The 14045-nt window shown below is 39.4% G+C and overlaps 1 protein-coding gene across 1 annotated transcript in view; it reads right to left on the minus strand.

Annotated features, from left to right (window-relative positions):
* The window catches only part of oprl1 (opiate receptor-like 1), a gene marked incomplete at both ends in the record, with an annotated part of 63143 nt that overhangs the window by 9382 nt on the left and 39716 nt on the right, over positions 1 to 14045 (minus strand). Inside the window, 3 exons of the mRNA XM_079172405.1 lie at positions 7066 to 7156; positions 8432 to 8614; positions 10619 to 10706. Coding sequence (XP_079028531.1) covers positions 7066 to 7156; positions 8432 to 8614; positions 10619 to 10706 — 362 coding nt within the window. The remainder of the gene's footprint in view (positions 1 to 7065; positions 7157 to 8431; positions 8615 to 10618; positions 10707 to 14045) is intronic.

Genomic DNA, 14045 nt, shown 5'->3' on the forward strand with positions numbered 1-14045 from the left:
TGGCAGGTATGTTGCTCAGGACCCAAGGGAGGGCTGCAATCTTTCCAGATGGTGGCGCTATAAGTTTTGGTCTGTCGCAACGTCACTCGCTCTGTGCGTCGCTAGTTGTACTACGGTACTAGCTCTGACTGAATGCAAACACGTCGACATATAACCTATCTGTCGTTTGCAGGAACGTACAATGCCAATCTTTTTCCTGGTTGCTGGGCTGGAAAAAAAGACATTACAACTTCAAAATGTTAACCAAACCAAACCCACTGTGTGTTGAAGCAGAACCAATACTTTTCAAACCAAGCGCTATGTAGCTACTCAAACAGTGTAAATGATGTGTGCCACAAAACTGCAGCACAGACTGACATTTCTGTGCTGCCAGGAAACACACTTTGACACATTCCCTACAAGTCTTTTGGATGGATTAGTAAGAGCATCTATTAGTGACACCAGGGTGGCTGCTGATTATAGCCTCCTTCCTGCCACCATGTCCTTGGGCAAGGCTTTTGACCCCAATTACTGAGAGCGGCATGCCGCGACTTTCCCTGCAGCTGTCAGGTTATGAAGCAGCGCTGTTTGTTTAATGGCGACAGGAAGAGATGAAAAGAGGAATAGAAGTGGAGTAGGGTGAACATTAATAACCCCTGAATGTTTCCCCCAAATTTGTTGCATGGATGGAATAAGATGAGGATGAAATGAGAAAGAAATGCCAAAGATGAATGCAATTAAAATGAAATTGACTTGATGAGATTGGAACAAAGCAGTTAAAACTGAAATGGATGAGGTGAGAATTAAATGAGGGAGAAATTATTTCGATGAGAATGGAATTGAGATACTAGCGGCAGTCATACGATCACAGAGATCAGCATGAGATGAGAACGACATGAATTTGACTACATTAGGATGTAAATTCAAATAAGGTAAAGAGAATAAAATAAAAAAGAACGAATGAGAGATGAATGAGATAAAACAGGAGATGCATAAAGTAAACAGGAGAGCAGAGAAATAGCTCAGCTGTCGAGTAGACTAATAAAAATGATTATAGGATTAGGCTGTAGCTGCAGGCTGAGACTGGATCAATATCCAACCACTAGGCCTCTTATTCCCCTGCTAGCTGCAGCATATTACTCGGTTTAACTGCAGAATAGCATAACATAAATATTAATAGCATTATTGTTGTGTTTCCCCTCTTTGTGCCAAACCATTCCATCTTCTAATCAGTCAGCATTTATTTTTTATGTGTAATAATTCTCAAAAAACAGATTAACATTACACAGAGAGTATAAATCAGTATTAGGAGACAGCTTTATGCTAAAATGGGAGCTTACTAACTGGGGAACAGTAATTGCTGCTGGAGGTTCTCAGGCCCGGATCAGGATCAAAAGGGAAATCTATTCACGGACAAGCGAGACTCTGTCCATGCAAACCTTTAAAATCCAGCTGCATGATCAATTCTGAGATTGACAGGCAGGCAGTGAAGAGCCGAACGGTGTGGAATACCAAGATGACCTCTCGTGGAGCATGTTAGAAATCCGTGTTTCTGGACTAGCTGCAATTAGAAGCAGGCAGCAAACCTCCTGTTATGCAAAGTGAAGCCAATGTGGATGTGCTTTCAACTCGCATTCTTTCTAATGGCCAGCAGGAGACGGCTGCTTGCAAGAAGTCAGACTGTATAGAAGTCTGTGAGAGAATGTCCCTACTTCTCACTTGATAGATTACCTCAGTTAAAACTGTAAACATGATCTCATCTATATATGATCTCAATTGTTCGTTTCAAGTCCTCTTCAATGCAGCAAGATGTTTATTTAGTAAATTACGGTCCCATTTAGAGTAAAATAGTCACTTCAGGGTGTGGCTACCTGGTGAACATGAGGCTACCACTGCAGTGTTTGGTCTGGGAGTTGTCTGTGTTTTCGCCTAAGAACTTTAACCCTTTCTCAGTGTGTTTTCAGTTGCTTTAATTGAGCCTGGTGGAAATAAAAGCATTGGTGACCACTTATGAAATTGAATTGCAAGAGAAATATAGGTTTGTTTACCCTGCACTGCAGCGGGATTATGGCAATGTCAGGAGATCACATAAAATCAAGGGACAACACAAAAATCTTTCTTGTCAGGCTTCAGGTGACGACTGACTGAAGAGGTTAGCGTAGATGCTGCAAGTTATATCAGAACTGGAAAGTATTTCTTTATTGAAAAAAGAGCAAAGAACTGCACTGAAGGCTTTTTTATTGATCTTCTTCAGATTCCCTTCGGCAGTAGTTTGATTGACAGATGGTTCATAGAATCACCTGCCCCATATTTTTATTTAACTTCTGCCCTTTTTAAAATAGTTTCCAATGACAGCTTCTAAATAAATTCAAACTATACTCGACTATCTAGATGTATTTCAAATAAAAAATCATACTTATTGGGACCTTGCTTTGGACAGATGTAAAACGCCATCTTTTGGCCAATAAAACCAAAAAATGAAATGCATTTGTATTTATAAAAGATATTGCTTTATTATTTATTAAGAATTTCAACAATTGTAATAGAAATTAGAAGATTACATTCATCCTCCCCTTTCTAACTTTAACTAAAATGTTATAAACAGTTAGGGCCCTGTGTCATAACACAAATGAGTGATTAAGCTAAACAAACAGGCAGTGTGTTAAAACTGCAGTGGGCAGAATTTATTTTGTTCCAAAACAGAATAGATGCCAGAAATGTACAAGCCATAAATCTCAACAGCTGCCGCAGAGACGTCGAGCTACTAGCAGGCCTATCAATTAACCGCCCTGACAATTAACAACTGACCACATATTTGTTCACTTTCTACTTTGGCTTTTTATACACCCTACATATTGCCCCTTTAAGGTCATATGAATTTTTTTGTGCACCTGTTACCATATAAACTGAGCAGAATAATTTGAATTTGTTGGCCTTTTTAGGAGAAGAGCTGCCATCTGTGAGCTGTAAACTCCAACAGCAAGTGTGTCATGACATCCCCGGCTGCCAGCACGATCAGATCACACACACACGCACACAAATGCTCATCATCACTCTCACACAACCCTATAAGGCAAGTGCCCTGCTTTGAAGCACGAAGCACACGCACACACACACACACACACACACACACACACACACACACACACACACACACACACACACACACACACACACACACACACACACACACACACACACACACACACACAGAGAGCTTATCATGTGAATAGAAGAAGGACCCAGCTGGATCCTCTCAGCAGAAACTGATAAGCAGCTATAAGAGGAGAAATGAAATAAGTCTATTTCAAACTGAGAATGAAGCTACAGTTATCCATCAGGTGTTATCCGGTATCAAAGAGACTGAGATACACAACTGAACCAAAACATGTTTTTTTTGGCATTGTACGTTCAAACAATAAATATACATTTCATATTTATGTCTCATATCATGAGCCTCTTATCATGCTTGCAGAAACACACAATGCCACATGGTTGTGAAACGATTAAGGCAACAAAACTACTTGTTTTGTGTTCAAATAATAAGGCATCAACCATAAGTAACGACCATAACAATGTAACAAGTGTAAAAAAATAACAACCGCCCTTACCAAACGTTTACGTCTTACGTTACAGGGACAGCAGTCTCCTGTGAAAGTCCTGTTTGTTTGACTCCTCCCACCAACCATTAGTGGACTTTATTGCGTGGTACACTCGTTAGAAAACCACATAACTTTCAATAACGCTCGCTCAATATAGTCACTTGTTCTGCACTTCACTCGTAATACTACATAACTGGCTCTGACCGAATGCAAAAACTTCCACATTCAACATAATTTATGATTTTGCAGAAAGATGCAAAAACAACATTCTTTTCTGGTGACTGGGCTGGTGATTAAGAGTCAAACGTTCCAGCAGTTACAAACTTATATAAACGTAAGTATTTGGTGAGAATGCAGCAGAAAGTTGCAGCAGCTTTTCGTTAGTTCAAAGGCAGTTGTAATGTATGAAACATGTATCAGTGTCCATTATACAAATGTTCATTGTGTCTTTATTCAGACATGGCAAGACATTTATAGAAGTAGCCTCAATGCTTGCGGAATATTTGGCGCCTGGTACACGGGGAGGACAGTGAGTTGAATAGCATGGAAGCAATAACTCGTAATTGCGAGGGACACTTGGCCTCGTTGTAAATCCACGAATCAATTTTCTCATCAACTTCAACATTAGATAGAGACTATCTGCTGGCTGTTATATGATGTCTGTCAGTGCATAAGGATAAAAGGACATAACATTAATTTAGCTGATGTGCGATAATCATTAATGAGAGCTTTAAACATGGTGAAGGAGCGCTTTCTGATGATTGTGATTGTACAAAACTACTACTACCTCTTATGCCCTACGCCATTAGGAGAATATAAATTGTGATTTATTCATTACAGTGGTGTTAGAAGGCAAGCAGTATGTGCATTTAATCCTTTTCTTTGCATGTTTGATCTTGTGCAGCTGTAGCCTTTACGTCAATCGGATCTTTATGTATTTTCGTAACACGGTGCATGTATAAAAGAGCTTTACTTTGCATGTTTCGTACATTTTGGAAAGGCAGCACTTTTTATTCCATTATTGAAGGGCAGAGATCTATCTCACCCTGACAACTATAGGCCAATATCCAAAATGCAAGTTTTAGATCATATTTTAGATCCATTTAAAGGAGTTTCTATAAAGACATAGCATTCTCAATGACAAATGCAATTGACTAAAGAACACTGTGCTGCATTATTCCAAGACCTACCTAAGGCTTTTGACCACTCTGTCTTACTACAGAGGTTGGTGAACATAGGGCTGTCTTGAAAAACTATTCAGTGGGAGAACGCAAATTGTCAAAGTTGATGGTTTATTTTCTAGCTTTTTCAATATACAAAATGGTGTCCCATAAGGGTCCATATTAGACCCTTACAACCTAATCATTAATAATAACCTCAAACATTTGTGTTGCGATGTTATGCGGATGACACCATTATGTATAGTTGTGCCTCATCCTTAGCCAATGTGATTAAGGAGCCGCAGTCTGCTTTTAATATTGATCAGAGGAATCTCTGTGAAATGAGACATGAACTTCATGTTGATCAAATCTGAATTCTGTGGTTTTAAGTTTATCAGTGTTCTTCATCTTTGTGTGACCTACACTAAACTAGATTATTTTATATGCATGCAACATTTTACAAACAGAATTAAGGATAATCTGAGCAGTGAATGTACCTGTCCTAACACTTAATTCATGTTATTTGATTAATGCTATTTGTTGGTTTGTCATCTCTTTTAAAGTATTTTTGTGAGTGCTTTTGCTCTTTTGTGTTTTAAGTCTGTGTTTTTATGTGTTGCTGGTGTGAAACGTTTACGCTGCCATCTTGGCCAGCACCTCCTTGTTAAAGAGATTTTAAATCTCATTTGTGTCAGACTCTCCACATTTCCATGCTCTTAAGCCACCTTTGAGGCAGTGTTTTTCACCCTCCAACGATCAAAAAGATGAACCAACGATGAGAAGGCAGACTTCATACAGGCTTTTCAAATTGAGCATACGGTTGATTTCCCTAAACAGAGGTACCAGCTCTCCAGGAGGAGAGGGCAATGAGAGCGAAAGCAGCAATGAGAAACTAGATATAGTTGTCAAGCATGGAAAGATATAGCGTCACCATGACGGTTTGGTGTTAAGGGAGTGGCAGATGTATCTGTTCAATCATCAGTAACATAAAACCAACATGAACTTTGCCTTAACAAATACACAATACAATGGGACATTTAGACAAGAGCAGAAAAAAAGTTAGTTTGCATTCTGCGGGAGCTGCATGTTCACAAAATCCCTCCTTCTACTCACATCCTTCCTTCTACTGACAAAGGGTGGAAACAAAGAGCATAATGTAAACATTAAAAGCCAGATGCCGGTTAGAGCAAATTATGTATATGATAAGTAAATAACAAGATAATGTTACTTCTTGGAAGTTTTATAAGATCGCATACTCTCTGGGATATTGTGGCAAAGAACCACAATTCTACAGCGCACAAGAGTTAAAATTACACATCACATGCATAATATTGGAAGAGGCATGCATGTCTGAATTCCCAAACCTTTCTCCGACAAAATGATACTCCCGTACAACTTCAAGGGAAATCAATTTTCTCCAGGATTCTAGTCGCAGATTTAAACCACTTTAAACACATGGTTAATGTAAAATGAAACAAAACAAAAGTGCAACAAAATCCCTTATAGGTTTAGTTAAAGAAACATCATGGTCTCCGTAGAGCCACTGTCGTCTGTAGCTCTGCATCAAGCTAAATTCCCCACTTTAATGTATTATGGTTCTTCTTATTTATATAATAATTCATGTGGAACTGAGTATAATTATAGGTTTACTGCTGAGTTGTATTTGCCTCATTCAGTTAATCTCAGTCATGCATATGTACATGATGTAAATGATGATGTTACGAAGTTGCATGTGTGTTTTTCTACCTTCACTACATTTAATCTCCAATCCAACCCACTCAATGTCGTCAAGCTTTTAATAATCAAAACACAACAGCTAATGGCTCATGCTGTTATCTCATTGGCCCGTCAACATCACCTCTGCTGAATGTTTCAATGAAAAATCTTTTTAGTTTGGTAGAAATAAATGTGCACCTGCTGTGTGAAAGTTCATAACAGGAAGCACCATGTGGAGTATAATTTGTCACATGGCAGGGACACGGTTTGAAATCTCTGCACTTTTTTGATAGGAAAGAGGCATCACGCGACAATGTGTGTTGAGCCTATTAGCCAGATACTGTGCGATAAAAGCTATAAAAACTGGGACAACACTTGTAAATGGGTTCACTAACATCACACCTTCAGAAACAATCTCTTGAAATACAACTTGGATATATATGCAGAAACTGTGTTGCACTAAAATTAACACAATCACAGAACAAATGCATGTAAGGTACAGTTTGTATGGTGATATATGGCTGTTTGTTTCAAATGCACATGTGGTGAAGATGCATGTGTATGTGTGTGTGTGTGTGTATTTGTGTTTATAACTGTAAATTACTTACTGTTATGCTCTTGTTCCTCCTCGACATTTCCCAGGACCATGGCCGGTACGCCAAAGGCTGAAGCCAACACCCACACACAGATATTCACCACCTTGGGACAAGATAACATGATGGTGATGGTAAAACTCATTTTGTTCACTTGAGCTCAAACATTTCAGAGGTAAAAAAAACACTGTTCAAATGCACATCAGTGAGCAATCACAACACTATCATAGCAGGAAAAGCTCAGTTATAACTAATTGTTCTAACAATTTCTCCGTTACACTCAGATATTCAAGTAAGCCAGGAGAGTTAGCCAGCATACACAATACCAGTACCCTCTAACTGGTAAACCTCAATGGAATGCTTCTATTTTTCAGTTTGATTGCACAAAATGTTCCACCAGGAGTAAGGATGGAGCCCTTTACCGATTTAGCATTGTACACCTATTACATTGTCAGACTCATGATGAACAAGAACAACCTGTCCTTCATTTTCCACAATTCACACCGGCCTCTGACTGTTGTAGCTATAATGTAGAGTGAGTAGAGATGAGGAGCAGGCTACAGTGGTCTGGTAAGCTCACTTCTGTTTAACTCAACACCTCATTTTCAAGCTTGTGGTCTGCACAAAGCCCCCCAAAAAGGGCCAGGCTTTAAAACCAATTGTTGTAGTGGCCAAACCGTGGAATCAGAATGGCAGGGTCCACCACGTGATACCATTGGACCCAAACATATTTTTCCCCATAGACTTACATCAGCTTTCCAATATGAAACACTTAAATATCCCTTATTCAAAGAGTTGTAAAATGCACCGATAGACAGATATATTTCCATATATAAATTTCCGTTCATGTGAGCGAGCTGAGGCCGAGCATCTGGGAGGCAGGAAAAAACTGTTAAAACCCTGGTAATCATCTGCTGTTGTGTTTTAATGTGTTCAACTCTTCATCAGCACTTGAAAAGGCACAATTCTTAGGATGGAAACTGCTGAAATAGCACACACTTTCTTTTTTCATATCCTCATATACAGAGATATCCACACAGAATACAGTGCATGGCAATATATAGATGTATAAACAGACCACAAAGGGTCATGTAACTCCAGATTTAGTCGTTATTTATCATAATTACTGCAAAAGAAATGTTTCATGTGCAGTAATTGCACTAGACAATGCTATATTGAAAATCTGCTTACTGGTGACGAATACACATGCAATATAAAAAAACTTACGGGCCCTGTATCTGTTTCCCATCATGACAACAGCACACACAGAGTCAGGTTAAAGGATTGGTAAGATGATGTGACTGAACTCTGACCGGACAGCAGCAGTCATTTCAGGGACAATAAGGGTGGATCTCGCACTTTGAAATGAAAACGGTTTTACCTTGGCCTTGTGAGGAGTCCTCATGTCCAGCGCTTTGACAGGGTGGCAGACTGCCACGTACCTATCCATACTCATCACTGTCAGGGTGAAGGTGCTGGTGAACATGTTGTAGTAGTCGATAGACACCACCGCCTTACACAGAGCGTTCCCGAATGGCCAGAAGCCCAGGAACACATCGGTTCCCTGGAAATATCCGGATATCAAAGAATGAACATATGAATACAGCTTGAAGCTAGAACACCTCCTCTGTAATATGACTTTGGACAGTTAACAGTTTTCGATATACAGTCAGGGCCATAAGTATTTGGTCTGTGACACAATTATTCTAACTCCAATGGATTTGAAATTAAGCAGTCAATATGTGGTTGAAGTGTAGACTTTCAGCTTTAATTCAATGGATATTAGAAACAAATATCACAATAACCATTTAGGAATTACAGCCATTTTTACACAGCCCCCCATATTTTCAGAGGCTCAAAAGGCTCAAAAGTAATTAGGCAAACTAAAATAATTGTGAATATAATCATTATTTTTGATACTTTGAGGACAATCCTTTGCAGTCAATGATTGCCTGAAGTCTGGCACCCATAGACATCACCAGACGCCGAGTTTCCTCCCTTGAGATGCGTTGGCAGACCTTTTACTGCAGCCTCCTTCAGCTGCTGCTTGCTCAATTGGGTTGAGATCAAGTTTTGGGTCATAATCCATCTGCACTGTGAAGCACTGTCCAATCAGTTTTGCAGCATTAGGCTGAATCTGAGCAGATAGTTCAGCCCTACACACTAATCCTGCTAGTTCTATCAGCTGTGACATCAACAATGAACACCACTGACCCAGTTCCATTGGCAGCCATACAGGCCCATCCCGTAGCACTGCCTCCACCAGGTTAAACAGAGGATGTGGTTTGCTTCGGATCATGAGCCGTTCCTTTCCTTCTCCACACTTTTCTCTTCCCATCTTTCTGGTACAAGTTAATCTTGGTTTCATCTGTCCAAGGAATCTTTTTCCAAAACTGGTCAGGTTTTTTTAGATGTTTTCTGGCGAAGTCTAATCGGATCGTCCACCGTTACCAGTGGTTTTCACCTTGTTGTAAACCTTCTGTATTTAGATTCATGAAGGCGTCTCTTGATTGTAGACTTTGACAATGGCGCGCCTACCTCCTCCAGAGTGTTCTTGACTTAGGAAGAAGTTATGAAGGTTATATATTCTGCAACCATCCACTGAAGATGTCTTCCGTGGTCTTCTGGGCCTTTTGGTGTTGGTGAGCTTGCCAGTGCATTCCTTCTCTTTAAGAATGTACCAAACTGTTTAATTGGCCAATCCTAATGTTTCTGCTATCTGGCTGATAGGTTTGTTAAGATTTTTCAGACTAATAATGGCCTCCTTTACTTGCATTGACACCTTTTTGGTCCGCATGCTGAGAGTTCCAAGGACTTATTTGAATGAACTCCAGACCTATTATCTGCATCATTTGTCATGAAATAGTGACAGAACAGGCCACACCTGTCCATGAAGCCGTTTGTCAGACAATTCTGTAATTACTTTCAAGCCTCTGGAAACGTGGGGGGCTGTGTAAAAATGGCTGTAATTCCTAAACGGTTATTGTGATTTATTTTTTGTTATATCCATTGAATTAAAGCTGAAAGTCTACACTTCAACCACATATTGACTGCTTGGTTTCAAATTTACCAGACAATATACTGACCAGTGACACTGCTTGACAAGGTACAAAGTAATGAATCCCTCAAATGATGATGTTTTCATATAAATCACAGAACAATTTGTGTGTTTGTTACTATGTAACAATTATGGAATACAGTACGCTAACCTAATCTCACTGGAGGAAAAGTCGCATTCGGAAATCTTGAATGAGAGAGAGTGAGAATGTGCACGAAAGACTTTGTTGTTTTGGAGTACAGAAAGCGTAGCTTAGTATCACTAGCTGAGGGCTAACCCCCTCTTGAGATTTCAGAAAGAGACTTCTCTTTGAGCAAGACACACAATAATAAACAGGATCAAGCGACTTAGACATAAAAATGTAAAAAATGGGTCCAGGTTGAAAATGACAGATGTTACCTTTTAATGTCATTTTAAGATTAGGCAAAAAGAATAGTTCAGGAAACAGTGTAAAAGGTTAAGGGCGATACTTTTAAATACTTGTGTAATATGTGTAGCGGTAAGTCATACCTGGAAAGGTAAAGTAGCCAGGAACAAAGAGTCAGCCAGAGCCAGGTTAAAAATGTAGATGTTAGTGGCCGTTTTCATCTTTGTGTATCTGAGGAGAGAGAAAGCACAGCAACACAGAAGTTCAGTCAAATGAGGAAGCTTGAGCCAGGCAGCTCATTTCACTGTATAGGTCACACACACATTTAACACCAAGAGTCTGCAGCCAAGTCCAGCCTGCTTGACAGACAGAGACAGTCTGTGGGGCGGCAGGTGCTTAGTACCATTAGATTACACAGTGTCTTTGTGGGGTGCTGCTGCTAAAATTGCCACTTGACTAAACAGACGGTCTAGCATCAGACTACAAAAAAAAAAAGATCTGTGTGAAATAAACTTTGACCTAGCTCTTGTGAAGTGTTGAACACTGAACATAGATGTAGTCAACACATTTTAAAGAGACGATGAGTGTATTAGCTTGACATATTGGACTGTTTTGACAATGCTGGAAAGTTATGGTCGCCCTCTCTTGAGCCTGTTGTGGCTTGTATGTATCAGTCTTCTCCCGGAGGTGAGGTGGTCTCGTTCAAGGTGTGGACTCAGCAGCAGCCTGATGTGAAACTGTAAGTTTGTGTTGCTATACTTTCTGTGGTCTTCTTGTTTCCGCTGCCTTGTTTCTGATAGTTCTCAGTTATCTGTTGGTGGATTGTAGGGAGTACTCCAGGTGTGATGGTCCAGTGTATGTCTTGCCCTGAGGGGTTCTCTCCTATTTTATCTTGCTGGCATGTCTCGCTCCATAACTTTTTTGAACATGATTTTTTTTCTTTTAATACACACACACACAACACAGATAAATACAAGTAATTACTTTCTGCCTTAAGACAATGTTAAAATTATACAACTAATATCCTGGTATAAATGATAAATTATCATTGAAAAATATCAGAATTCAGTCACTGCAGCCAATTAATATCCTTGTAAAATTGTACGTGAATCTTAAATAATGGTAAAAAAAATGGAAATGTATCTATTAAAATTAATTCCACTGGAAAAAATACTCGTTTTATGAGTGCATCTGTTACTGTAACTGCAGATTTTTGCTTCTGCTGCCCTGGATAAAACTTTACAAAAACGCATTGCAGTCAATGTGTTTTTCTCCCCCTCCCCTCCCCCCTTCATTCAGTTTGGCCTCAAGCTCTTTTGCACTTTCCCTTTTCTCCTCAAAACATCCCCTTCATTCTTTCATCCTTTCTCTCCACCTCCTCTGCCTCTTATTTTCCTCCTCATAACCCCCACCCCCAAACATTTCCAATTTTAGATAACATTCACCGTACACAACACCCCACTCTTTATTTAGGTCTTTCACTCATCTATTCCCTTGCATCTCAACATCTGTGTCTTTCAGTCTTTTATCCTTTGATCCTTCTCATTACCTTCCTCTAACTTTTAGTTCTCTGCATCTTTCCTCCTCTTCACTTGTAATCCATCTCCAAGTCCTCATCTCTTTCTGATTGCTTCCATCCTTCCGGTATTTGTCTGTGTTGCATCTGCATGTTCCAGGATATCCTCAATACTTGTATGATACTGGAAGCCTGAAATTAAATATCGTCGCTGATGCATCTTCATATTTTAATAGATTAATGCTTTTGCTCACCCTGTAACTCTGTCTGTGGGTTTTTACAAGTATTTCACCAATGAAAAGTATTAAAAAGAGCTTGTCACTAAATCTCAAAACTCCATCTGATCCTCAAACAGTTGGCAAAACCTCCTACCTCCACCCCGCCTCCTTCTTGGCTAAAATGCCGCTTAGAGTAGAGCTGAAAGTAAACATTGACAATGTGATTTTGTCAGACATTGTGTTCCCTTTTCTATGGACACTAGTGTAGCTACCTAGCTAACATATTGCATTGCACTTACTGCGCCACAAGCAGCCGCTTGATTTGTGACAAACAAAACACGTTTCTTGACATTTGCTGGTCAACAACTATGTAACTCCATTTGAGCTTGTTTTTTTTGTAAAATAATATATATTACTTATATATTGACACATGCAAGTATCTGTCCCCATATTAAAAATAAGTGTTAAATTATTTAAAAAAAAACATCGGCCTTTTTCATTTCCTGAAAACGTACGTTTCCTCCCGACAGCAATAATATAAGACTTAAAGAAAAAAACAAAGGGACAAGGAATACTCAAGAACAGCTGCAAAATGAACTCAAGTAATCAAAGTTAGAAAAGGAAGGACAAAGGGAAATGAGTTGCTGAATGCTGTCGAATCAAAAACATTTTTCAGAATATTAATCCAGATAAATCTTAAAATCATTTTTTTCGTTAGTAGACATGCCTGTGGGTCAATCTTACTGTGATCAGCTAAAAGTAATGCAATGGACCATACACGAAATGATCATTGCTTCAGTTCACTCTGAAATCAACTTGCAGAGAAAATATTGTGTTGAGTCTCTAAACTGAGTCTGTCTCTTCATGTCTTCATCACTTCTTCTGCTTGGTTCCTCCCTTCTGTATTTCTCCCTTTGTCTCCTTTTTATGCATCCTACCATCCTGTCTTCCAGTCCTCTCATCTGTTCTCACTTTTTCTTTAGCATCTTTCCCCCATTTCCCCTTTCCTTCCTACATCACCATCTTTATTCTCCCCTTTATCCCGTCTGTATCTCACCTCATCGCCTCTAATCCTAATGTTCTCTCTCTGCCTTTTTGTCCTCCTCCTTTACATTCTGTCTTGTTTACATTCCTCCCCTACTTCTCTCTGCGTACTGAATACTTGCTGGCAGGCGAGTCTTCAGAGAGAATATTTCATGGCTATTCAGCTTTCCTCCCCTCCTCACATCAAGGACCAAATCAATCCAGCCAAACCCTCCATATGTCTGTTTTTCTTCTCCAGAACATACTTTCTTCTTTCTCAGTAAGTCTCTCTAGGTTTCACTTGTCTTCTGGCCTTCTGTCTCTCTGGGTCAAGGACTACTTCTCTTTTATTTCAACATTAGCGGTCTCCTGATATTCAGCCCTGTTCCAGACACTATCTCATTTTCTCTTTCTCCCTTCCTTTCTTTCTCTCTCTGTGATTCAGTTAAAGTATAATTGCATTACAGGTATGAGTTAAAAAAGCTCCTGGCAACAGAGGCAGCAACAGAGAAGAGAAAGAGTTAAATAAAGAGGACAAGACTTGGGGAGAAAGGTCAGAGAGGCGAGCCTTTGAGCAAAGAGAAGCTACAGTTTGCAACATACGTGGGTAGATTAACAGATTATTAACTCTTTTTTTATTTAGTAGCAAAGATGGCGCTTTCGGGTAGCTCCACACTCAAAAGAGCGTGCGAGAAGTTACTTTACTGATATTCTTTTGATGACAGGAATGTCATGTTTTGTTTGTGTACAAAAGAAGTATGACAAATAAGTGTTCAAATATAAAGGTAATAAATGACTTATTCATGCACAATA

Source organism: Pholis gunnellus, assembly GCF_910591455.1.
Source record: "Pholis gunnellus genome assembly, chromosome: 2".
NCBI lineage: Eukaryota > Metazoa > Chordata > Actinopteri > Perciformes > Pholidae > Pholis > Pholis gunnellus.